Source organism: Rattus norvegicus, chromosome 16 (genome assembly GCF_036323735.1).
Source record: "Rattus norvegicus strain BN/NHsdMcwi chromosome 16, GRCr8, whole genome shotgun sequence".
Classification (NCBI taxonomy): Eukaryota; Metazoa; Chordata; class Mammalia; order Rodentia; family Muridae; genus Rattus; species Rattus norvegicus.
In genome coordinates this window covers 4644877-4671014 of record NC_086034.1, presented here as the reverse complement: position 1 = coordinate 4671014, position 26138 = coordinate 4644877, and the positions used below count along the sequence as shown (strand labels likewise).

Here is a 26138-nt window from a genome sequence, read left to right as displayed (position 1 = left end):
TAACAGGTACCTCCTGTGGAAACAAAGATAATTTGCTATTGATTGTAACCGTGCCTCCTGATAGAAACTCTGGGCTTATTGTGTCTTGTAAAAGGCCGGCACACGCAGCCTTCCACGGTGTGAAGGAGACAGGAGAGGGAGGCGTGATGGAGGGGAGGATCGTTGCCCACACAGCATGCACTGGGGAGATGTGTCTGTCCCATTGTTCTGGTACCTGCTTCCTCTAGAAACCTTACAGCTGTGCTTTTGTGACCCACTTTGAAATGTTTGCTGTTTGTAAAGCAGAAGCAAGCTCTGCGGCTTCCAGGCAGAGGTCATTTTATAGAGAATGTTCATTCATGTGCAGCAAAGCTTATTTCTTCTGCAGGAACAAAAGAAATAATGAAGCCTTCTTAAGAGCTGTTTTTCTCCGAAGAGCGATCTTCTTGATAGTTGGTAAATTATCCTTGCCACTTCTATTGGAATTGAAAAGTAAAAACATTTGTATCAATAAAGATTATGGAATATTATTAGACTCTCAGATATGATTTCAACTGCAGTCATGGCATGATGTTGGGAAGCAGTTGATACCTGTCTTGCTTCTGCTTCTGGCCTTTGTCAATCTTTCTAGATTCTTCCCTTCATACTGGGGTAAGGTCTATTGGTTGTTTAGCCAATCATATGATCTTTATGTAGGTTTTTGATTAGTACATTTTTTCAAAATACTGTCTTACCCCCAAACTCCCACTGTCTGAGACATTGCTTTAGTACTTACCCTTCTTCTGGATGTTTTCATTTCTCAAGAGTACAGCTTCAATCTCACCATTTTGGGGATACGTCCTTGCCTTCCTGCTAGCGTTCGTGCCCCTTTATCTGTAAATAGCCAGTTTCCCTTGTGCTCCTTCTGTGAATCACCTCATAGTGTTTCCTAGTCTGCTGGTGACCCGCCCCAGATCCCACTATTGAGATAATTCTAATTACACTAATTATGGAAGCAGCTTCAATTAACCTACCCTGTTCCAGAGAACTAGGAAGTGCCTTTCAAGACCAGAAGGGAAATGATTTCATCACTAGTAGGAATGAAAATGTAAATTTGCGTGTCTTACTTAGTATTCTTCAACATGATGGTGTGTATGTGTGTGTATGTGTGTAGTGTGTGTGTGTGTGTGTATTCATGCATGCATTAGTACATCATGTGTTATATGTCATATATATATGTAGTACATGCATATGAATTTTCAGGTGCTGACACCAGTTTGTGCTCATGCAAAGGCCAGAGCAGGACCATCAAGTCTGTCTCTTTATCACTATTTCCCTGATTTGTTTGAGTCAGGTTCTCTCCCTGAACCAGAATCCACTGTTTAGGATGTGCTAGTCAGTCAATGTGCTCGCGGAATCTGCTTGTCTCTACTTTCTAATCCTGGGATTACATGTATTCACAGCTATGCTTGAATTTTTATGTGAGTGCTGAGGATTTGAACTCAGGTCCTCAGGCTTGCAGAACTAATGCTCTCACCCATGGTGCCATCTCTCCACCCCTTGTAATGATTCTTGAGTGAATTATGACTCCTGATGTAAGATACAAGTGTTTCGTGCATTCCAGGACCAAATAAATCTCATTGAATTTGAGTTCTTGGGAACAACTTCTGACGTATTAACAGCCCCTAAGAAAGTTAGAGATGTGTCATTTTATTTCTGGCATATATACATGAGTGTGAGAAGCCTGAGTCTCCATGGTCTCCAGACTATGAGCCATTCTCATGACATGTTCAAAACCCTCCCGTGTAATACTTTGCTGGTAATGTTAGTTCTGAGCATACATGTACAAAAGCTGTAATTCTTTTTCCATCAAGTCCTAAAACAATAACCACATGCCCAGGGCCATTCTTAACTGTTCTTCCTGGTTCTCTCTTAAAGGTGATGGAGGCAAGGCATGGTCTTGCGAGATATTTAGGGTTGCTACTTAATAATAAAACACTTACCTATCTTAAGTCTATGTCAGTTTGCTGCTGTAGCTGACCTGCCTGTCTGAGTTCCTCCAAGACCAGAAACATCAGTCTCTGCCATTTAGTATCTCAAAGTAAAGCAGAGGGGAATTAAGTAATGTGGCCTTTGTTCTATCGCAGCACGGACTGTGCAGCTCTAACTTCCAGTCTGCTAGTTGAAGTCACAGGAAGAAAGCAGGGCACTTCGAAAAGTGATTTTAATCTTCATTTCTAAGTTTTCTCTAAAAAGTTTCCCATGAAAGGTGTCTAAGAAAAGGGGATCTGGGCTAAGGTAAACGGGGAATAGGGTGTCTCCACTTTTTGTCCTCATCACTTTATACATCTTTCAGAACACATGATCACATGGTAAAAAGTTCATCAAAAGTTTATACAGGAATTCAAATCATAAATCAAATAAGAAGTTTACAACAGAGAATGTTTACATGCATATCCATTAGCATTAATTATCTGGCTAAACATTCATTATCTGTCACAGGTTCATGGAGAGTTAAAAACCATAACTTTTGTGACTATGTTATTAGTGAAGTTTCCTATAGAATAACCCAGTCAATATTTTATCTTATGCCCTTGCACCTATAGTGAATCGTTAGTTCCCTTTGTATGACCTTTGGTTAATGTTTTTACAATCACTTGGAATCTGCTCTAAGTTGCAAAATGCCTGCTTACTATCACAGAAGCAATTAACTCACAACACTGAAAGACTGGCAGAGTTTTGATCATCAGAGAGGACTTAGCAGCAGTCCTATTACAAAAGAGCTTAATAATTACTATTATAATTTTAGGAGTTCTTAGAGGATCATTGTTGAGAATTGATAAATCATCTGTCTATATATCATCGATACAAGAAAGTACATCTTTGTTGTTTTGCAGAATTCTGCTCAAAAGGGTGGGCTAATACCTAGTGATGTGCGTGCGTGTGTGCATGCGTGTGTGTGTGTGTGTGTGTGTGTGTGTATGTGTGTGTAAAAGCATATTAATAGCAGGAATCTTTCCTAAAATGAAATTCTCCTGGGCCTACAGAGGCAAACCTATCATTAATTGTACAGTCCATGACGGAACCATCGCAGGAAGGTCACCTGTTAGTTTTTAGTATCTCCTTCATGCCTCCCAGCAACCACAGAGTCTAGAGGAAGATAAGAATGAACCATGCCATTCTGGGTACAGTGATGACTGTAATTCTGCCTCGATGATTCCATTCTCCCCACCCTGTACATTTAGCTTATGTTGATGTGACAATACAGACAAGTAATAGCTGGCCCAATGCTAATGTTTACTCATAGGCTGCCTCTGTACCAGTCCTCACTGGATCCCAAACAGGGCTAATTATTCTTGGTTCGTCTTTAGAGTCACTGTAGTTGAATTCCGACCTTATTTGAGGAAGAATTCATTTCTTAAACGGCATTACACAACCTTCATATAAGTATTAAATGTATCATTGCAAAATGTTAAACAAAACCTACTAAATATATGAACTGTTTTGAAATCTTTGTTAAACACAAGTGTCACATTATAGCAGCTTTTTACAGCACAGGGCTTTTAGTTTAACGGGGAATAAAAATAGTTCTTTGTTGTTCCATATGTTTTTTATATGACTCTTTTGCTTTATGGGTTTTCATCTGTAATTGTCTCTCCCCAGCTCTGGGGACTTTTATGAACATTTATACTTTTCACTTGTACACAATTTGTTCCTGCTGATTCCATCAGTGGGAGTCTGTAGTGAGTTCCTTCTGGGGTTAGAGTCAAGGTTCCATTACCTTCCCCTTCTCTCTCGTGCTTTCTTCTCTCGTTAAGCTAAAATAACCAAGGACGAAAGAAAAAAAAAAGAACAACATCAACAAACCCATTTTTTTTTCATATCCAATTTTTACCATGAATTATCTGGTCCTGCCTTCATGAAAAGTTTGGTTTCTGTGATGATGTCTTTACCTCTGACCTTGATTTAAGTGTTTGGGGGAGGAAACAAGAGATTGTGGTATTGTAGAGATGTATACACGTGGTCCTTGTCACAAGAAATGAGATGTGATGGTCAATGAAATGCTTTAAAAATGCTTTAATGTCCCCCTTGTCTTCTCCGCAGCTCTGCCTCTATTGCTGCTGTAAATATTATCCATGGCCCATGCTCTCTAGCGTTTCTTACTTACAGAGGTGGCCTTTGTTTGTATTTGCTTCACTAAAAAAGAAGAGTTATATAGAAATATAAAAAGTAGTGCAGTGTGGCTCGCCTCAGGAATTACTACCTCTTAGCCCACAGGTGCTTTGTCTGGGACCGGCATGTACATTCCATTGTACTGTTACCAATTTTTATAGAACAAAAAGCCTTTAAGGAAGGGAAAGGCAAAGTTGTGGCCAGAGCTTCTGTTTTTCTTTACCTTGTCAAAGCTCAGGCTGGCTTCTTCAAAGCCTTTTTAAAATTTCCAGCATTCAATTTTAATTAAAAACCACATTCAATTCTATAATCCCATCTGCAGATTCAAAAGAGAACCTCACATAAGAGGAAATTAACTTATTATTATTAAAAGTACACTGCCTTTCTAACAGATATAATAGAGAAGCTGCTCTCCCCGGGCTCCGTGGCCGTTCCTTACATAAGAATATTAGCAAATTTAATAGATTTTTTTCCTGCCTGCAAGTGATAATCAAACTTGCTTCTTAAGGCTGATCTCATTTGACTTGAGTGATAAGGATATTTGCTCAGGAAAAAGATACTCTAGGCTATTGCGTTCCGTGGCCAAGACCACAAATGGTCTTGACTTTGCTAGGTTAATATTACTCCATTTTTATTTTATTAACAGTAAGAACTTTCTTTCAGATTTAGTTATAGGTAAACTTATGGTTCTTGATACCCTTTGTAAATACCATTTCATATAGGGAGGGTCACAAGCTATCTGTTCTTCCTCCAAGGCCTGTAGTTTTCAACCTGCTGGCTCTAATGACTCTTGGGAACATCAACAGGGCATGTTCTTTGGGTCTGGTTCTCCTACATTATCCCAGAAAATGTATGGCTGCCTTCCCTATCCCAAGAAGGCAGGTTGGGATAGCCCTGCATCTGACTGTGGGCACAAGAGCATCCGTCTATTCTGGGCCTTGTTCTAAAACACTTGCCAGTTTCCCATGAGGCAACTGTGATAGGCAGCTGCCCACTGACCCACTTCTCATGAATAGTGTTTCCTAAACTTCCCCAGAGATAATAATGGGACACTCTCTCTGACAATTATGGCTTTTAAAGGCACGAAACAATTTAACTCATAAATAATCATAAAAAACTTTGACCTGAAGAATTAGATTCTCATGGCCTCACTGTTGTCAGCACATAGGGTATCGTCTCAGCAGTAATGCAGTAAAACCCAGTTGTTTTCAGCCGTTACCTCCTGTACCCAATTTCCTGCATTTCAGTGTTTATTGCATTTCATGTTGTGCTCTATAGAAATACTATAAGCTATGTATAACATCTGTATCATACATACACACAAGCATACATGAACAGAATGTGTTAGACATGAAATGCAGTCCATATTATGTCACACGGGAATTAGTATGTTACATGATATATTCACTCTTATGGAGATCACATGTTACATATGAAACACTCTTCATGTATTCTCTCAATGTATACATTTATATCTTGTTTCCTTGTCAGGCTTAAACTACTTCATTATTTTATTCTACTCCAATTCTTTGCTCTTTTCAGTATCACCTTTACACTTGTAAGATTTTATTTTTTTATTTTTTTTTGGTAATTTAGATATTTCATTACATCTCTTCTCCCTACCAGGGTTCCATTAAAAAAATTTCCTATAGATATTTAAGTACATGAGTGTTCACAATGTATGAGTAGCTTTGATAATGTAAGTGTTCAGTTTTGCATGATATTTATCTGAAAATCTCCACGTGGAACTGATCTCACAATGCGGGCTTAGTGATTCCAAACCTGATACAAAGATTCAAAGACCGAAGTGCACAGACCCACCTTTCTACTATTACATCTTGTCACTCACTGTCACAGACCCTGAAGATGCATTTGCAGACTGCACACTGTGATCCTGGGGGATGACAAGTGACATCGTGATCCAACTAAACCTTAGGGCAGTGCACCCAGTCTCTCCTCACCCATTTTTCATTTTCTGTTCTTACACCTCCCATTTATGTCTCTCTTCTGTAAAGATTTTCATGCCTTAAAGTAAAACTGCTTATGTACTTGGAAAGATGAAGGAGGCCTGAGAAAGTTGGAAGATTTCGTGGGTGACGCCCAAGGCCCCCAGGTAGACCATGAAATGAGCACCGTTCTCAGCCTGTGTTGCCTGGACTCACAGCAATAGCAGTGTCACCTGGAGCAAGTGTTTGTTAAACATGGATGGCCCTCTCAGAGCTTCTGCGTAGAGGGTCCTGAGCAGGACCTGGAATTTTTCAATTCTAGCAAGTTTCCAGGTGAAACAATGCTGCTAAGGTGGGCACCACACTTTAAGAACTACTGCTATGTGGTCACCTGGAAGATAAAATATGTATGCATTTTAGACGAGGTATCTGAGGCCCAGAGCAAGGCCGAGGCTTCCCCAATGTGTCCCAGTGATAGTGTAGCTTCAGGGGTAGAGTAGAGATCAGGTGTTCTGCTCCGCGTCTTCTATGTTCTCCAGGGCTGGTTTTTGATTGCTTAGAGCAAAAGCCTCTGGTGACTTATTGGAGGGAGACAAGATTCTTTTCTGCAAACAGCTGGCCTCTCTTTTCACGGCCAATGGAAAAAGAAGCCTTGGTTGTCTCTACCACTGCCTAAAGTTACCCTGTATACTTGGCCTCTTCACGTGTACATCCAATTAATCACGGGATGTCTGTGTTGACTCCTGACAACTAAGAGATCAACACCAACACAATTTTTCAAACATGGCCTATTAAACTTTGGTTTTTATCATGCCTGTGCTGATTAGATGATTTTTTTTTTGACCCAAAGGATTGCCTTCCTCAGATGGCTTATAGGCAAGTTTGAGGTATCTTTTCGTGGTAAATGACTGATGTGGGCGGTACCTGTCTGCTACGGGGGGAGCTACCTCCGGGTAAGCGGCCCAGGGTGGTATAAGAAAGCAAGTTGAGCCAGTCATGCTAAGCAAGTCATGAACCCTGTGGAATCTGCTTCAGTTTCTGTTTCCGGGTCCCTGCTCCGAGTTCCTGCCCTGATCTCGCTTCATGGTGCATTCGTAAGCTGTAAGGTGAAATAAACTATCCTTCCCGTGTTGCTTTTGGTCATGGTGTTTATCAAGAAGGTCAAAGCAAAGAGCAGAGATGTCAAAGGTGACCATGGGAAAAATAGAAATAATTAGGTTTTAGGTTTCCATGATGCATCAGAGACATATTATTTCGATGAATGGGAGTCATCCATAATGTTGTCTCACCTATATTTTCTTAGAGAATGTTTTACTGTTTGCATCCTCAAGGTAAAGTGATTTTGCTAGTTGACTAATTTTCGTTATGTAAACACAGATGTCATTAAATAGTTTTCATAAGGATGTGAATATGGGCCAGATTTGGGCACAGGTTTATAATCACAGCACTTGGAAAGAAGAGGCCAGGTGGCTGAGTTCCATGTTAGCCGTGGCTACAAAGTGAAACCTTATCTCTTAAAAATAAGGTCCATAGACGTGTGTCAGTGGTCTTACCCTTGCCTACTACTACTAAGGCTCCAGTTCTAGCCACCTTCCTCAGAATAGAACGTGGTGGTGAACTTGCTGAGTCTGGTTTACCAAAAAGGCTAAGAGCTGTGGTTTTGTAGGGTCTGAGTATTGATTTAGTCTTGGCATCGCCTTATTGAGATACACATTATGGCAACTGCACTGGCATAGAATAAGACAAAGATAACTATCTCCTACTAATGGTGTATCAGAGCCGGGGCAGAAAGAATTAGCACTCGATGATTAAGGAAATCAAAGTAAGAATTCTTTCCTAAGATCCTAAATCTACAAGAGTCGCATTCAAAGTAACTCAATAAACCTTGATTAAGGACCTTTGATACCCAAGTATGCCCCTTTCAAGTAAGTTTTGGATCCTCATTGAGAATCAAGTGCCAGTGTCTGAATAATTCATGGATGAACAATAAATCTTTATTTCAGGAGACATGGTTGGACAGTGAAGGCAGAAACTAGAATGTGACTGTGCTATAATGTCCTTCCATCTCATGGAAGCTGCTATGGATAAGCAGGAGGCCACCTGCCCTTTTCACACGGGGATTATGCTAGTCTTTCCATACTGTGTGGTGGAGTCTCGGCCGTGCTCCTGACTCTGATGACTGCCTTCTGTTTTCCAGCGTCTCGTGGAGGCTGCAGAGGAAGCACACCTGAAGCATGAATTTGACGCCGACTTGCAGGTAACCGACTATTGAGTTAAACTCTTGATGTGTCTCAGTGACTGGGGAGAAATGCTTTGAGAGGGTAGTGCTAGGTTGGCATGGATGTGTCTGTCATGTTGGATGAGGGGAGCAGTCCGCACTTTGATTCTCCCAATGGCAGTGACAGTGGATGATGTCACCGGCTTACACCTGTGTACTGGATTTCGGTGAATTTTCTTGATATGGGCGAAGAGTTATATCAGTAAGCCGACACTAAGTTGTCAGGGTTCTCAGTAGCGAAATGATAAAATGGTAGCTATCCAAAAATCCTATTTTTTGGACTGTATGTTGAAATATGAGTGACTGGAAGCAAGGTTGTGATTGTTAAAAGCAAGAATCTTGTGCTTAAATATTGAGTCATTCTCCTACTTAGGAAATAAATTTATTGTAGCAGAACTTATAATCATGGCAGACTGAAAAAAAATATTAGCAAATCTAGCAAAAGACAACAAATGAACAGGAACACCTGTTGGGTCCCTCTTGAAGACACTTATCTGAACTGATTCTTTGTGTCTTCACTTTACTTCCAAAACAAAAGCAAAATGAACCAGGAGGAGCTAATCCTGAATTTTAGGTCTGTTCTTTGCGGGAACAAACCTCCTTTTGTGGTTTGTTTTCACAACTAGGAAATAGTGTTTATTTTGCAGTGTTTTCATTTATATAGAAAAAATAAAGAGAAACACAAATCTTTTTAGTTAATTAATTTGTTTGTTTACATTCCAAATGCTTCTCCCCTTCCCTCACCAAGTACCTCCCACTCCCTCTCCCCTTCTCTGAGAGGGTGGAAAACCCCCTGGGTATCCCCCACCCTGCACATCAAGTCTCTGCCAGATCAGGCACATCCCCTTCCACTGAGGCCAGACAGGGCAGCCATGAAGACTGAGCTTCCTGTCTGCTACTTATGTGCTGGGAGGCCTTGTTCTAGCCCATGCATGTCCTTTGGTTGGTAGCTCAGATTCTGAGATGTTCCAGGGGTCCAGGTTTGTTGACTCTGTTGGTCTTCCCGTGAGGTTCCCATCTACTTCGTGGCCTTAAATCCTTCCCCCAACTCTTTCATAACTGTCCCTGACCAGTGTCTAACGTTTGGCTGTGGGAATCCGCCTCTGTTTCAGTTAGCTGCTGGTTAGAGCCTCTCAGAGGACTGTTGTGCTAGGTCCGTGTCTGCAAGCATAACAGAGTCATGTCATCGATTGGTGCTCGCTCATGGGATGGTTCTGAGTTGGTCGGTGATTGGTTGGCCTTTTCTTCAGTCTCTGCTCCATCCCTACATTTCTTTTAGACAGGACAACCTTCGGGTGGGAAGTTTTGTAGATGGGTTGGTGTCCCTATTCTTCTACTGGGGTCCTGCCTGGCTATAGGAGGTGGCCTTTACAGGTTCCATGTCCCTAGTGTTAGGCATCTCAGCTAATGTCAGGGCAAAGAGAGTTCCAGTCCCCATGGGGAGTGACTATAGGGAAAGGACATTTGGTAGAGTAGTGCAATTAGGTATTCACGGTGAGCAGACAAGGTAGACTATGGGGCAAACAGTTCCCTGTAGTCTTTATCTTGCCCCGTTTCTTCTTGTCCCATCTCTGAAGATTGCAACTGGTGGGGTTCAGACTCTAGAGTCATTGAGCTGTTAGGAGAAATCTAAAGACTGGAAGGGTCAGCAAAATCATCAAGGGCATGAGCTGGGCATCACTATTAGGGATAGCATGAACCACAAAGGCAGGCAGAAACGTAGACAAGTGTAGGGAACTCCAGGGTTAGTGTGGAGATGTGATTGGAACAATTGCCAACATTGGGAAAGCATTGGAAGCTGGCAGTTTTCTGAGCAAAATTGCAAGAGAAAGGGCAGAGTCCAGTAGGAAGGGGCGAGTTTGCAAGAGAGTAAAAACGATTGGAAATCAGAGCCATTTGTGGAAATCTGGTGTGTCAGTCTCTGATATTTACAGTCAGTTTTATTCTGAAATCTGTTCTCAATGAAGCATAGGTCGGCAGGCAGAGGGGAGAGGTCTGCCTGATTGCTCACAGAGATCACATATTCTTCAAGAGGGGAAAATGCTTGCCTGGGGCATTTGTTAAGATGCTAAGGGATGCTCTTTTGTAGTATGCTTGAAGCTAGTGTTACCTTCCCAGACTGTGTTGGTTTCCTATTACAGCTGTAGGATAAAATCCTGGTGAGGCACACCGACTCTCCTTGTCACAGGCAGTGCTGTGAATGAAGCACTGAAATCTCGTGAGAGACTAACCAAGCAGACAGCAAGAATACTAGCGCCTAGCTTCTGTCCTCTGCGAAGTTCTGTATGCTCTCGTCCTTCATCCCTTCTTTATGTGAACAACAAAACTAGCAGAGGGCCCCACTGTCACCCAGTGTGAGAAGGTGTTGCAGTCATCTCTTGGTATTATGGGATGTCGTCCACTGCCCACACCTCAGACCTTACTAAAATCTCAGGGTCAGAATGAGCACTGTGCTCTTTGCTGGAAACCTGTAAAAAAGAGGCCTTTGATGACACGGATGTGCATCAGAGCCTCTGTCCCTCTTCAGATGAAGGCTTCAAAGCTGCTGAAACTCTGATGCTATTAAGTGCAAGTCTGTTAATGACAGGGGTGTCAGCCCGTGGCTATTACGAGGTGGCAGGCCTGAGCATGGGCTTGGAAGTTTATTGCTCTGATGGTCCATTAGAGCTGATCAATTGTTAATCTGGGTGCTGCTGACCTCCCTGTGACCCTGCCAGAGGATTGTTGGATTGTTTTATATAAAATATATATAAAAGGGACCTCAGATGCCATCTGCTCACCGTGTAGTAACACCAGGAAGGACCCTGTGCTGTTACTGCTGAGAGGAGTCTGTTTTCAGATAGGAAAATGTAACTAGTAGTTTTGTGACATTCCCTAATCTACAGTTTCGCATTTCAGAGATCTTAGCTTCCGTATTCCCCTAAGACAAAAGAGGGTATACGTAAGCCCCGGACTCACTTTAGGTAGTAGCTTTGTATCTTTGTCTCATTCTAAACTGTAAAAGTGGAAACTTTGTTCTTTGCGGGTCGAATCAGTAAGAAATAACCCCTTCCAAATTATGTCTTCATTACCAGAGTTTTGTTTGCCTTTTAAATCTTCTCACAGCTTCTCCTGAGGTTTAACCGTTCCCCTCTGGGCTGTGGCTTTGGCATCTTTGGGCCCTCTCAAAGGATCCTAAGTGTGGTACTGTATCGTTAGCACTTAACAATTATATCGAGGCATGAGGTGAAGTGCAGCTTTGACGTGTGTGCGTGGACAATCTAAAGTGCACAGCTCCCTAAGGAAGGCAGGTCTGCCTGGCCTTTGTGGACTGGGTAACGTACAGACATGTTTGGCCGGGGGCTTCTTCCTATTTAAGGTTGCCTATGGATTCTAGATTGCTCTTCTCCTGGTTTCATTTCTATTTCCCCCAAATCTCCACTAGGGAAACTTTTTGGGAATAACTGATATGATGCAGTGCTATTTGAAAATGACACCTCCCATTTACAAAATTTTATGTTGTGCATTAATGTAATATTTTGTCAAAAGATTGGTAATCATGGTGAAAACAAAGGTTTCCACAAACCAAATTGCATGTTAACGATGACATATATTTTACTGTGATAATTCTCATAATTTTGATGACAAAGGCTCTTACTCATGGAGGAGGGGTAGAGGGCTCTAGCCTCAACCACCCAACCTCCTGGTACATGGGTAACTTCCTAGAAAGTTGATATACATACCTAATAAACTTAGAATGTCTCCTCCTCTCTCCCTCTCTCCATCCTTCCTTCCCTCCCCCCCGCCTCTCTCTCTCTCCTTACTGTCCCATTCTTTTGGAAGTTTTTCCATTGGCAGTGAAGGAGAAGGGAAAAAAAAGCCTTTTGACAGTTTACTTAAAAACCTGCTTATCTTTGAACCACAAACATATTTTCTCCGAAAGCTGTCTCACACAAGTGCCAATTGCACAGAACTGATGCATGGAGGAGAAAAAAAAATGTGATTCTGAATTGTGAATCTTGTAGAAGCATTTTTCTCTTGCAATGTTTTCTTTGTTGTTTTGTAAGCAAGAAGGGGGAAATGCCCAGTGTCATTCAGAGGGCTCACAGGTGTGAGGAGGGCAAGACACTAGGCTGGGGTGCAGTAGAATGTCCTCAGTGTTCTCCTCTGCTCCTCACCCTACCCAAGTACCTGTCTTGCAAATACAGTGACCTGCTTTCAAAATGGAGGCCAAGGAGCTGTGGTAGCAAGAAATACTTGAGGTAGGATGGCTATCTGTGGGATCTGTACCTGGATCACTTCCCCAACTTGTTCACTGCTGCTGTTCCTGTGGGAACTTTGGGTGAGGCAGGAGCAAGGGCAGCAGGGGAGCCTAGCGGTTACTTTAGAAATGCTACCACCAACTGCAGAGGACAGAAAAAAACATGAAAGGACTTTGCCACAGCCCCTCTAGATGTCCCTGCTAGGCCTTGAGGTTCTTGCCCTGGGTAGAACAGTGGGTTATAGAGGAGAGTAGAGGAAAGATTCAGGAGCAGTGTACTCAGAACGGAGAAATTAGCTGGTCACTTGCCCACTTGAGTTCAGTCTTCCCTATTTGGACAGGACTATGTACAACCCCATGCTGGGGTATACATGCTGGTGAGATGGGGGTATAGCTAGAGGAATGAGGAAGTCCCAAGGCCAGAAAGAAATGGCATTTTCATAGAAGCAGCCAGCTGGCTTTTGTGCAGAACATGAGATAACAGGGTGCACATCTATAGAAGGCTTAGAAAAATGAAGGAATTTTCCCACTCTGTATGAAAATTAATCCATTCTTTCCTTATCAAACCTATCATTAGCTCTCCCCTCCCCACTCTGATTAGTTTGGCAGAGGGTTATGGGTAGGTCATTTTTCAGGGATTATACATTTGACATTTCATGGTTGGCACCCACCAGTGTCATTCATCCATAGGAGTGGTATGCAATAGTTTCCAAGGGATCTTTAAGTGTAAGCGGTTTGCTATAACTGTCATCTCTAAGTTGTTTCCCATGTCTGCTATGCAAACACACAGACACACAGACACACAGACACACAGACACACACAGACACACACACAGACACACACACACATAGACACACAGACACACACACACAGAGACACACAGACACACACACAGACACACACACACACACAAAGACACACACACAGAGACACACACAGAGACACACACACACACACACACACACACACACACACGATTCTATGCCTTATCACTTACAGCAAGGCCAGTGTCATAACACTGAGCTTTGTGCTAATAGTTGGCAGTCACATGTTTGCTCACGTCTCCAGCCACTGGTTATCTGTGAGTGAAATAAGCATCAGTGGTTGGAACTTCAGCTTGTTCAAATGGAGACGCCTTGAGCTAGGAGCTGGTGAGTTCGAAGGTCCCAGTTCCAGCTGGTCAGTGACATACTTGAGGGTTTGCACCTGTGGATTCTTTGTGCCTTTGTAAAGGTTATGGTTATAGTATTCAGTTGATCTATCTCAATGTTCATCCCTCTCACAGAGGCTAACGACTATCCAACCTTAAGTCTCCAGTGGCTGCCTCTGTATCACCATGCTATGGGGCATGGCCATAAGCTAGACCGACAGTCACTATCCTCATTCTGAAGGAACTCTGCACCTTGTGAGAAAGACAAATGCTAAGACACGGGGTCATAAACAATTGTTAGATTTTAATCATGGCATGCGACAGCACAGAACTTGAAGATATTATTAGGTGCAAGACAAGGCAAGTTCCTCTAATGTTAGGGGAGTTTGGAACTAGTCTCCAGAGGTGATGAGTTTGTACTAAATGAAGATTGTAGGTTTAACTGTCTTGGTGTTTCTATTGCTGTAAAGAGACACCACGGCCAAGGCAACTCTTATAAATGCAAATGTTTAACTGGGGCTTGCTTACAGTTTTGGAGGCTCAGTCCATTTTCATCATGGTGGGAATCATGGCAGCATCCAGGCAGGCATACATGGTGCTGGAGGAGGTGGGAGATCTATATCTTGATCCACAGGCAGCAGAGTGGGATTGTGAACCACACTGGACATAGCTTAAACATGTGAGACCTCCAAGCCTGCCTCCACAGTGACTTGACAGACTTCCACCCATGAGTCCACACCTATGCCAATAAGCCCATACCTCCTACTAGTGCCATTCCCTATGGGTCAGGCATTCAAACGCATGAGTCTATGATGGCCGTATCTATCCAAACTATCACAAGCCCCACCATAATTAGAAGAAATCCTCCTAAACACAATCACTAACACTTGTATCTCCATTAGTGGAAGCCAGATTTACTTTATCTCTGTCCTAGAAAATAATCTTTTCCTCCTTTGGATTCCTTTTTAAGACATAATTATAGGAAACCACTGCGTTGGACTGAGTCTCTACCCAAGGCTCAAATAGAGCAGGCCAAATGAAAATGGAGTGACTCAGACTAAATGCCACACAGTTCAAGTGAAGCTTTAAGGAAGCAGATATCCCCTAAAGCAGAGCAGTTTATCGCTGAAGAAAGGCTATTCCAGTCTATTCTTGTGAGCATAATAAACCCCAGCCCTTTTCCTCTGTATAGGGAGGCAACCTGGCTCCTACCTTACAGAGCCCAGCCCCTGACCAATTGGAGGTCCCGCCCTACTTTGCAGAATGGCGGATGCCTGGATTCCCAAATTGCAACTAAAAGGCTGATGTCTGATAATCAAATAACAAAATATATTCTCCTGTTGCTGTTTGAAAATTGTAGTACTGAGACTTCTCTTTTTCTCCTTAACATGCTTATTGCTTCCTGTCCTTTGACTTTCTTCACATGGGTATTTAATTGTTGCTTGGCATATACACAAAACTCAGTCTGCATGAAGTCCTGCTCTAGGATAAGGGGTGTTTACAAACTAAGAGGCAGCCCTTCTTCTCCAGGAAAGCCCTGACTAATAATGAGACATTTTGATGAGTGGCCAGTGTAATGTGGGCAGGAGCTGTCCAGCCAACATACAATGTGATCTCAGGGAGGGAGGTTTGTTTTTCTTTGAATGTTTTCATTCATTTATTCCTCCACTCCCAACCCCCACACCATGGCTCAGTAGGTCCCTGGTACATTCCAGACTTTGTGCTAAGCTTAGATGATAGAAGGATCCTGGTGTAACTGGTGATGAAGAGTCAGGATTTGGCCTTTACTGACAGCAAGTTACATAAGCTATGGACAACTGGACACATGCTATTTTAAAAACCTGTGTGTGTGGGGGGGGCACATATGTGTGTGTATGATATATGTGCATGTGTGCGAATGTGTGTGAATATGTGTGATGGCCGGCATGTGAGCCACAGAGTGCATGAGATCAGGGAACAAGTTCAGGTGTTGTTCCCCTCCTTCCACCTTGTTTGAGGCAGGGTCTGCTTTTTGTTTGCCTCTGCTTTGTGCTCCAGGCTATCTCTGGTGAGCTTCTGGGCCTCTCCTGTCTCTGCCTTTCATCTTGAAGCAAGTGTATTGTGATTACTCATTACCGTGCCCAGTTTTACACGAGATCTTTGTATCCAAACCTCACATCAGGCGAGATCTTTGTATCCAATCCTCACATCCTCGCCACAGTGTAACAAGTGCCAAGTCCTCAGAATCATCCCCACATCTCAGAACACTGCTTTGGGTCCTGTAAAGTCTGGATGCAGAGCATGGAAAAGGTTGTAAGACCTGGAGAGGTAGACGTGATCAGGGGAGTTTCCTGTCTCCCTTACATTCATTTTCCTTCTATCTCGCCAGGAAGCCACTGTTCCAATTTGCAACATCATAGACCAATTTTGTGTGTTCTCAAGCTTTATAAAAAGTGAAAAATGACGTAGTTTGGAGGTCTAGTTTTGTTCCTTGAACACAAAGCCTGCGATTTATCCACAGTGCAGCTTCAAGTTCTTCTTCTTTCCTAAATGGAACGCCCGCTAAATGGAGCTGCCGCTGCATTTCCTGTCTCCATTTCCATGGATTTGATTTCATCGTTTTTTAGTTTGAAATGTTTTCTAATGAAAGTCTCCTTTGGCCCTTGGGAATTATGTGTTCAGGTATGAGTGTAGATTAGCTTGTCTCTTCTTCAGTGCAGATAGACTCTTGATGAATTTGGAAGCTCTCATTGCACATTCCCGTGTTTTCTCAGTGAATCGAGTCTTGTGCCATTAGGAAGTGTTCTTATTTGCCTCAGTGCTCTGGGTTAATGGCTGGGGCATTTCAGCATTCTACCCTTTTCTGTACTGTAACCTGCGTGTTAGAGTTCATATGGAGGGATGTCAAACTCATGGAGCTGAGTCTCACTCTTGGTTGTTTTTTATTTTTGTTGTTGTTTGTTTTTTTGTTGGTTTGGTTTTTGAGACAGAGTTTCTCTGTGTGGTTTTGGATGTCCTAGAACTCCCTCTGTAGGCCAAGCTGGCCTTAAATCCACAGAGATCCGCCTGCCTCCCGCAGTGCCTGGATTAAAGGTGTGATCGCAGCCACCCTGTTGGAGTCTTAATCTTTCATTCTGAAAAACCTTCGGGTTGTAGTTAGAGGGTTCAGTTCACTTACACTTAGTAGAATATTTGATGCAATTGTATTTGCTCCCTCTGTTTTTGTTTTTCTCTCCTACTTTTTTTCTTGGTTTCCTTGAATATATTTTAGTGTGCCATTCAATTTATCTTTGAGGTTTTAATCTCCCTTCACAAACATTCAGTTGATGCCTTAGGGATTACAGATCACCCCTTATGTGCACAGTGTGTCTAGAGTTAATTTGGAATGCTAAGCACCACTTCCCCTAAAATGAAAACCTCTATAATGAGATAATTTCACCTACCACCATTCACTGTGGACTCACCAATGTATTTTGTTTTCATGTGTTATGAGCCAATAAGAGAGTATTGGTTTTGACTTGTGTTTGCTTTACTTTGCTTTATTGATTGGTTGAGACAGAATTGTGCCATGTATCCTAGGTTGACCTGGAACTCCTGAGTCTCCTGTCTTCCTCGTTCTAAGTGCTGGGATTATAGGTATTTGCCACTGCACCCAACCCTATGGGGATGGGTTTGTTCTTTTAAAACTGCTGTCTGCTGAAGAACTTAGTATAAGAAGCAAAGACAGGAATCCATTTCAACATCACCCCACTTACCTTCTATCCCTGGCATTTCTCAGTTCCTCCCCTGAACCTTTGTTTGCAGTTATCATAACTTGAAAAAAAAATGTCGTTGTTAATGTTGTTCAGTATAGGTCTGCCAGTGAGAACTTAAACTTTGCTTATCTAAAAAGATCTTCGTTTTGCCTTCATTTTTGAAGGATGGTCTTAATGGATGTAAGCTAAATTGACCGCTTCATTTCTCTTTGAACTCTTTCAAATGGCATCCCATCTCCTGTGAGTGATAGTGGTGCTGATGAGACTCTGGCTAGCACCCATGTCCTTTTCCTTTATGTACACTGAGTGTCTATAGTCTGTTCCCCAGCATACACTGGGGCAGAATCTGCTTCTGCATTTAATTTTCAGTGCACACGAAGCACAGTGAGTTCAGCTCTCAGTCATGCATTTCCTGTACCTGTAGTTCTTAGCTGTCTGCTACTCTTGATACTCTCCACAGTTAGAGAGCGAGTCTTGACCTATGCTTCTTTAGAATTTTACCAGGCCCCTTCTCTTCCTATTTCCTTCTAGAACTTAGGAGAAATCATTTGAAACTATCCTCAGAATTTTTGAAACTATCCTCAGGATTTTTTTGAGATTGTCTCTAACCTACAGAGGCTCCATGTTTGTTAACTCATCTGTCCTCTCTGTTCTCTTGCCCCAGGAGAATTTCGTTCCGCTTTTCATTCCAAGAGTTTCGTTAAATCGTTTCTTTGTTTGTTTCATTTCCATTTCTTTATTGAAATTCCCCATCCCTGTGCTCAGCGTGTCAATATTTTCCTTTAATCTGGACATATCTTCTATAGACACTTTAAATCCCTTTGGTGCTACCTCTACTGTCTGGACCAGTTACTTGGAGTGATTATTTCTTTTCATTCACCCCCCCCCCCCACTTACACATCTAGTGTTTCTGTTACTTTCTAGACGTTGTGATAACATTATTGTTTGGTTTTTATGTATTTCTACATTGCAACTTAGGATAATTTCTTTCATGTAGTATGTGTCCCCCCAAAACAAATTGCATTGAAGCAATTAAATTTGTAGTAGGAGAGCTGTTAAAGAAATGAGGTGAAAAGGGTAAGCCCTGCACAGCAGGGTAAGCCTCCCATGATGAGTCTTCTATATGCTACATGGCCACATAACAAGTAAGAGCATACAGATTCCTTCATTCCAAACGAAATGTGAAGACTGTCTTCCATTTAAAGAAAGACAAAATGTATTTTGGTTGCAGACTCTTGAGATGTAAGCATTGTGCATCGAAAGCTTATGTCCACACATAGTGCAGCTTTCATGCAATGGCCTCTGGCCTCGGTTGGTTTGAAGTGACATTTGATTTTGCTATTGGGAGGGAAAGGGAAGGAATTGTTTGTCCTTTCCAGATTTTCCCTTGATTTAAATGTGTGTACCGGTCCCCTGTGAGTGACCGACCCTCTTACATCCTTCTTTGTTACGTATTGATTCACAGACATCAGCCCTTCTCTTGCTGAAGCATGAAGAATAAATAGCCCAGCAAACATCACTGCTTTTTTCTTTCCTGTTACGGCATTCTTTGATGTATCGCGATCCTTCATGCCTTTGTCCCTGGACAGCCGTGGTTATGTCTAAGCTGTCGCTATGGAAAGCATCGTCCCTATTATGAAGTCTGTTGCTTCTTTTGCAATCCTTCATCCCGTGCGTTAGCCACCTTGACCCTGGGATAGTTATTTTAAACAAATGTCTGTTTAAGACATTCTTAAGTATATTTGAAGCAGATGAACATCACCAGTCTAAAAGTTTATTAAAAGTCTGAATAAGCAAGTGCTTTTAAGTTTCAACTGTATTTTTATTTCTGTGGTGTTGATTATCATGTTTTAGATATCAGCCAGTCCAGGAAAGGTTTGTTTCAGGATGGGGACTTTCGCTGATCATGTGAGCAAAAATAGACTGTGGTTCTGCTAAATGACAAGTCCGACTCTCGTAGCTTGTTTCCAGGAACTTCTGTGTCTTTCATTAGGAAGGCTGACAGCAGACCCCAGACACTGCCTTAGTATTTATCGTTCAGCAGAAAACCCTTTGGCTCTTGAGTGAGTGCCCTCCAGTTGCTGATTTATGGTCTATAGATTTGACCAACAGCTCTTGAATTTTCCAAGTAAAAATTTTAAAAATACATATTTATTCTGATTATTATTGTGTGTTTGGGAGTGTGAGGGTGGGCCCTGTCACAGCATGTGTGTCTAAGTCAGAGGATCAATTGCAAGAGTCAATTTCCTCTTTCTACTGTTGATTCTGGAGGTCCAACTCAGGGAGTCAAGTTTGTACAGAAAACGCTTTTACTCTCTGAACCATCCCCTCTGCCCTAAAGTAAATCTTGATTCGGGTACTAATCCAGAAAGTAGACAATTTGGAATAATGTTTTCTGCTCTTGTCTATTAGCAGCATCTGCCTAACGAAGCTGTTGCCCTTCGTTGTTATCTGTGAAAAACATATGAATGTTATTCATTTCCCTCATGAAAATGTAATACACGGTTACAAATCTGTGACTGCGGTTATGAGCTATAACGGGTCTGTAGGTGATGGTCGTTACAGTGCATGAGCACTTGGCGGGTTACCGTGATGAAGAAATGTGTGCTTCTAGAGAGAACAGGTCGAAACCGGAAAGGGAAATAATTGCAGGGTATATGTGCTCTGCAGCCCAGAGTTCTGATGCCAGGCAGGGTCTCACCAAGGTACTTGGCCACGCAGATGCGTAGCCTGTGGTCTGCAGTTTCTGCCACCGCGTCCTTAGAGGGAGGCAGCCAGTCTTAATGATTGGATGTTCCTCAGGTAAACACGTGTGGCTTTCAGTCCTGTCTTACCTTAGTGTTGCTTCCAGCCTGAATATCTCCTGACAGCTCCTCTCAGGGTTTCCGGGCATTACACCACGGGAAGTCCTCTGACAGTTTTTCTTATATCTGGCAAAATAAAACAACAATGTTGGGGATACGTAGAATATAGGGCCTTTTAAATGCTGTAGCTATTAATGAAAGAGGAAAACAATTATTTTGTGACTTGGGGTCTTCGTATTATCAGCCATTATCAGAATTAGTATATAAGGTTGTAGCGTGTGTGTGTGTGTGTGTGTGTGTGTGTGTGTGTGTGTGTGTGTGTGTATAGAAAAAAAGATAGCAGTAGTTTTTCTTAAGGGTATATGTTTATTCCGTTAGGAATTCTAGTAACTTCTTTAGACACAGCATTGTGTTTGATAATATGCTCTTTTCTTGCGTTATTTTTTTCATCCCATAACTACATGCAAGCTTCTTATTTTACAATCTCAAAAGGAAAAAAAAACTTTAGGAAAAAAATTACTTGATTAGATCATACACAGATCCTTATAAATACTTTTATTTTAGGACTAATAATTCTTATGTGTAACATAAAAATATTTGGCGTAATTTTAAGAACTTTACTGTGTAGCTAAATGGTGTGTTTGACTGAAACCTTAATTTTCTGTATGGCTAAAGACATTCAAAATCAAATTAACCTTTGTTCTGACTTGCTTGAAAATGATTAGGTCATGAATATCAATGTGTTCACAACCATCCACCCTCTGCAAAGTTTCAGGTGGCTGAGAATAGCCAATCACCATGACATTTTTATTTTCTTCTATGGTTGTAGAATTTAAAGTCCTTTGTCATCTCATCCAGTGGAGAGCAGGGACAGTTGGGAGGGCTTGGAAGCCAAGAAGCAGTAATTTCTGAAACAGAGGTCAAGAGGAGAGAGGGTTTGAGAACAGCTTGTTAAAATGCTTCTCAGCTATGAGGAAATAAAAGAGGAAGCTTCCCATGTGCTGTATGCCAGTCCACATGGTGGATGAGTAGACAATTTTAGTTGGGAATTTGATTTAGCACAGAAATTCCTGGCTCATTTCTCTCCCAACAATGAGGGCAGGATTCACGTCTCTGCCTCAGGAACTCCAGGTATCTCCATCTCTGTGAGTAGGACCACAGTTCTGTCCTTGTGAGGTGTGAGGCTTTGTGAAGTGTCTGCGGCAGCACAGCATCCCAGGGTGGTGCTCAGCACCCTAGAGTGATGGCCACAGCTATTGTGATTTTGACTACTACATGCAAAGATTGCCCTGTCTACTAGGTGGGGACCACATCTGCTCTGGGCATCATCACCAGAACCTAGGCATACGGTTGGTCCACAAAACTATCAGAAGAAGGATGAAATGCTTGAAGAAAAGGTGCGGGATGACTTTGAGTTAGATGCTGACTAGGAAAAGAGTTGAAGACATTCATTGTTCACCAGGGAGAAAGACACTAATACTGGAGCAAAGCTGGCTGTGATTTTCATAACATGGGTGTGGTCCAGGCTTGGAACCTGAGCCCCATTTAAGCCCACTGAAACCCTGGTGGGCCACATGATTTGATCCTTATAGTCAGGGAAAGACTGTGGGCCCTCCTGGGTATATGGGAGGATACAGAGGGAAAGAACCTAGCAGTGTGCTGCAAGCAGCCATCTTGTATGGGAGCAGAAGACAAACAGGCTCTTTAGGCTTGTTCCAGTGTTTTAAATAAGACTGACTGACTGACTGACTGACTTCCTCCCCCCCTCCCTCCCTCCCTCTCTCCCTCCCTCCGTCTCCCAAGTGCTGGAAATGCAGGCATGCCTTGGCAAACATGCACAGTTTTGAGGATTGAACCTAGGGTCCTGCCAGCAGAGCCACCCGCCAGCCGCTGTGTAGATTTTACTGCTAAAGATGTTTTCCTACTGTGTATTGGTGTTTTGCCTATATGTGCATCTTCACACCATGTGCATGGCGTATTGGTGGAGGCCGGAAGAGAGTTTCAGATACCCTGGAACTATAGCTACCAGCAGTTAGCTGCTTTGTGGGTGCTGGGAATAGAACCTGGGTCCTCTGGAAGGGCAGCTGTTGCTGTTAACTATTGGGCCATCTCTCCAGCCCCAAAGGGTCCTTACTATATATCAGGGAAAACTATTCCATCCAGAGAACTCACCTGAGACACATTTGATATTCCTTTTCCAGGTTCATTTATGCCTTTAAGAGAAAATTTTCTTGGAGCCTCCTAGAGTATTTTGTCTTCATTATTAAATACTAGTCATTGATTATATTCTACCCTTGCAAAAGTTTCAGGGACTTTTTGAATTACGAGTGACATTTAGCTGTAGGGCAGGTGGTCTGGGAACATGCTCTCTTGTTAAAAATTTCAGGATTGCTTCCACACTCTTAAAATCATCTTAGCAGACACTGGTGTCTGGGGTCTGGGGCTTTATTCTTCCTGTCTTCAAAGGCAACATTAACTGTCAGCTTAAAATCAGAAACTGTCTCCTTGACTGGACTCTTCCTATGAGACTTTCCAAACCTTACAAGCCCTAACCCTGACGGTGTTTTGACCTTGAATCCCAGCCACATCCCCAGCAGGACCACGTCCAGCTTCCAGAGGGGACTCAGCTTCTCACTAGGGCATCTATTGTTCAGATTGCCAGGTGAGTGGCATTTACGAGGCTTGGGAATTTCATACTTAATGCCGAATGGGAGACTAGGTAGTTTGATGGCCACTACATTGTGAAGGATGAAACTCCTACCTACAAAACTAAGTAAGTTTCCGAATCACCCAGGAGGAGTAGCAGACCACAGCTGGGAATTCCCTAAGTTTTTCTTTGATTTCTAATCCCAAGAAAAGTAATTGACCATGGCCTTTCAGGAAGCAGCCTCTACTTATGAATATCTACTTACAAGATCAGCCTTTGTCTGAGAGTGTTAGGTGATTGAAAAGTGTGATGACTTCAGAAGGCAAGGGCAGAGGTGTCCAAGGTAGAGGGCATGTCTGGGTGAGTGTGTGTATGTGTGTGTGTGTGTGTGTGTGTGTGTGTGTGTGTGTGTGTGGTGTGGTGTGTATAGTGTATGTGTGTGCATGTGTTCTGCGTGTGTGTGTGGTGTGTGTGGTGTGTGTGTATGTGTGTGTGTGTGATATGTGTGTGGTGTGTGGTGTTTGTGTGTGTGTGGTGTGTGTGTATGTGTGCGTATATGTGGTGTGTGTGTATGTGTGTGTGGTGTGTGTGTGTGATGTGTGTGTGTGTGGTATGTGTGTGGTATGTGTGTGTTGTGTGTTCTGTGGTATTTGTGTGTGGTGTGTGGTGTGTGGTGTGAGTGTGGTGTGTGTGTATGGTGTGTTGTGTGGTGTTTGTGTGTGTGGTGTATGTTGTGTGGTGTTTGTGTGTGTGTGTGGTGTGTGTGGTGTGTGTGTGTATGTGTGTGTGCATGTTGTTTGGAGTATGTGAGGTATGTGAGGTGTGTGTGTGTGATATAGGGTGTGTGTGGTATGTGTGCGCGTGTGTGGTGTGGTGTGGGGGGGTGTGGGGTATGTGTGGTGTGTGGTGTGTGTGTGTGTGTGGTATGGGGTGTGAGTGGTATGTGTGTGGTGTGAGATGTGTGGTGTGTGTGGGGGTGTGTGGGATATGTGTGGTGTGTGTGTATGTATGTGTATATGTGTATATGTGTATATGTGTATATGTGGTGTGTGTATGCATGTATATATGTGGTGTGTGTGTGTCTATCCTTTCTTTGGCTTTGATTGGGTTCCCTGTAGTGTTTCACGATTTTGCTCCCTGAAGTCAGTTGTTATAGCACACAGCACACTCTTTCCTGAAGGTTCGGCTGTCCGTTCAAGCAAGTATCCCCAGTGCAGATTATGGTACAGTGGCTCTGTCATAGCTTAAGGCCCACAGAAAGGTGATTGGCTGCATATCTGTATCAAAGGCATTGGCTTCTTACTATGGAGGGCCATTTTTCCACAGGTGCAATGTGGTTTTTTGATTTAACTATAATGGGGAGAAACTCTAAAATATCTCCTGGGACTCCTGACAGCAGAAGGGAACAGCAATGAAGCAGTGAGTCCCATACCCTGATCTCCATTTTTCTTAGACCTGTGTCTGTCTGCTAAGATTGTCTGCCTAAAGACAGGAGAGGCAGGGCAGTGGCATTAGCTGACCTAAAGGGCCGGGTGTGGGGTCATCTGGGAGTGTTTGCTGATGGGGTTCATGCTGTTGGTGCAACTACTTTCTGGGTGACAGGAACCAGACTGGAAATTGGGAAGGGCCACTTGGATTGCATGTTGAAGGGTCAGGGAAGGGAGAGGTGCTTGTTGTGGATGGGGCTAATTTTCTTCCCTGGAAGAAACCCATTCCTGCTGCATTGTTATCTTAAGGAGGGCCAAGAACCAGCACATGGACAATAAGGATTTGGCGAATCTGATGAACACATGTGAGAACAGAATTAAGCCACTAAATAGCATTGCCCCCTTAGCCATTTCCAAGTTCAGGCTGCGGAGATATTTAGAAGTGTAAACCATTGTGAATGTGTGAGATGCTGCAGAGAGCTCTGTCCTCACCTGGACTTCCAACTGCGAGCAGGCCGCCCATGTGTCCCACCGGGGCTCCCTCAAGAGTCCCCTCTCCGTGTCCACTCCCTTTGTCTCATGATTCGCTTGCGGCTCTAGGCCTGCCCTGCACTTGTTATTTCATATGGCAGAGCAGACATGCTTTTAATTTATTCTCTGCTCTAACTGTATGTGTGCATGTCAGGGTTCACTGGCTAGAGAGAGCGCCAGCCCTGCTTTTGTAAGGCAGTTAATTGAACCTGGTAATGATTATTGTCAGCAGTCCCCAGAGGCTGTGCTGGCCCTCATACATCATCCCTCACGGTGGTTTCAAAACCTATTGTTCAGGGACAATGTCAGCCTCCCAAAGGGAAAAGCCAGTAGCCATTGGTCCTCCTGCCCTGCAGACTGCCATTGCAGTGATGTGAACAGCCGTTTCTGACTTCGAGTAGGTCCTTGGCCCTGGAGACTTGCAGAAAGTATTTTACAGTTTTTTTTTTTTTGGTTCTTTTTTTTTTTTTTTTCGGAGCTGGGGACCGAACCCAGGGCCTTGCGCTTCCTAGGTAAGCGCTCTACCACTGAGCTAAATCCCCAGCCTACAGTTTTGAAATATTGAACTCTTTGGCAATGTAGGCATCAATGTCCTAGAATTGATGGAGCACAAGGACTTGGCCACCCGTATCGTCACAATGGGAGGCCTACTAAAAAAGCTGTTTCCATCCGGTCAGAAGAATGAAGTTTGCCTCTGTTTCCACTCTTAAGATTTAACCTGGTCAATCACCAGATAAAGGGACCAATCTCTATGAAGGTCGATTTACCTTAAGCCATGTTAAAGAGATGAGAGGAATAATTATTCCTTAGATGAAATAATGAGCTTTCCCTTCTCCAAATCCCTGCTTTCTATATAGTCCCTATGGAGCCAATTCAGAAAAATACAGTAAGTTGCTCTTTTCCATCTCCCTATCTTTTTCAGAAGTTGGCTGACACCTAGCAAGCTTTCCATGGTACTGTGAGCTCCTTAACTCTTTGCTTGAAGCCCTCCCCCCTTCCACATGGCTGCCTATCTGCCTCGTGGCTGCTTACATAGGGTCTGAATGTCTGTCCCTGTCTCTGTCTCTCTGTCTGTCTCTGTCTCTGTCAGTCTCTGTCTCTGTGTCTCTGTCTGTGTCTCTCTGTCTGTGTCTCTCTCTGTCTCTCTCTGTCTCTCTTTGCCTCTCTCTCTCTCTCTTTGCCTCTCTCTCTCTCTCTCTCTCTCTCTCTCTCTCTCTCTCTCTCTCCTTCATCTCCCTTCTCTGGGCAG

At 43.0% G+C, this 26138-nt stretch overlaps 1 protein-coding gene across 5 annotated transcripts in view; it reads left to right on the top strand.

The window, feature by feature from the left end:
• Cacna2d3 (calcium voltage-gated channel auxiliary subunit alpha2delta 3) overlaps positions 1-26138 on the top strand; it is an 813990-nt gene that overhangs the window by 248023 nt on the left and 539829 nt on the right. For all 5 annotated transcript variants that reach the window (XR_005494606.2, XM_063275287.1, XM_063275286.1 and 2 more), the window contains 1 exon segment: positions 8275-8334. Coding sequence is in view for 4 of the 5 variants with exons in the window: in XM_063275287.1 (XP_063131357.1) it covers positions 8275-8334 (60 nt within the window). In the remaining variant the exon portion in view is untranslated.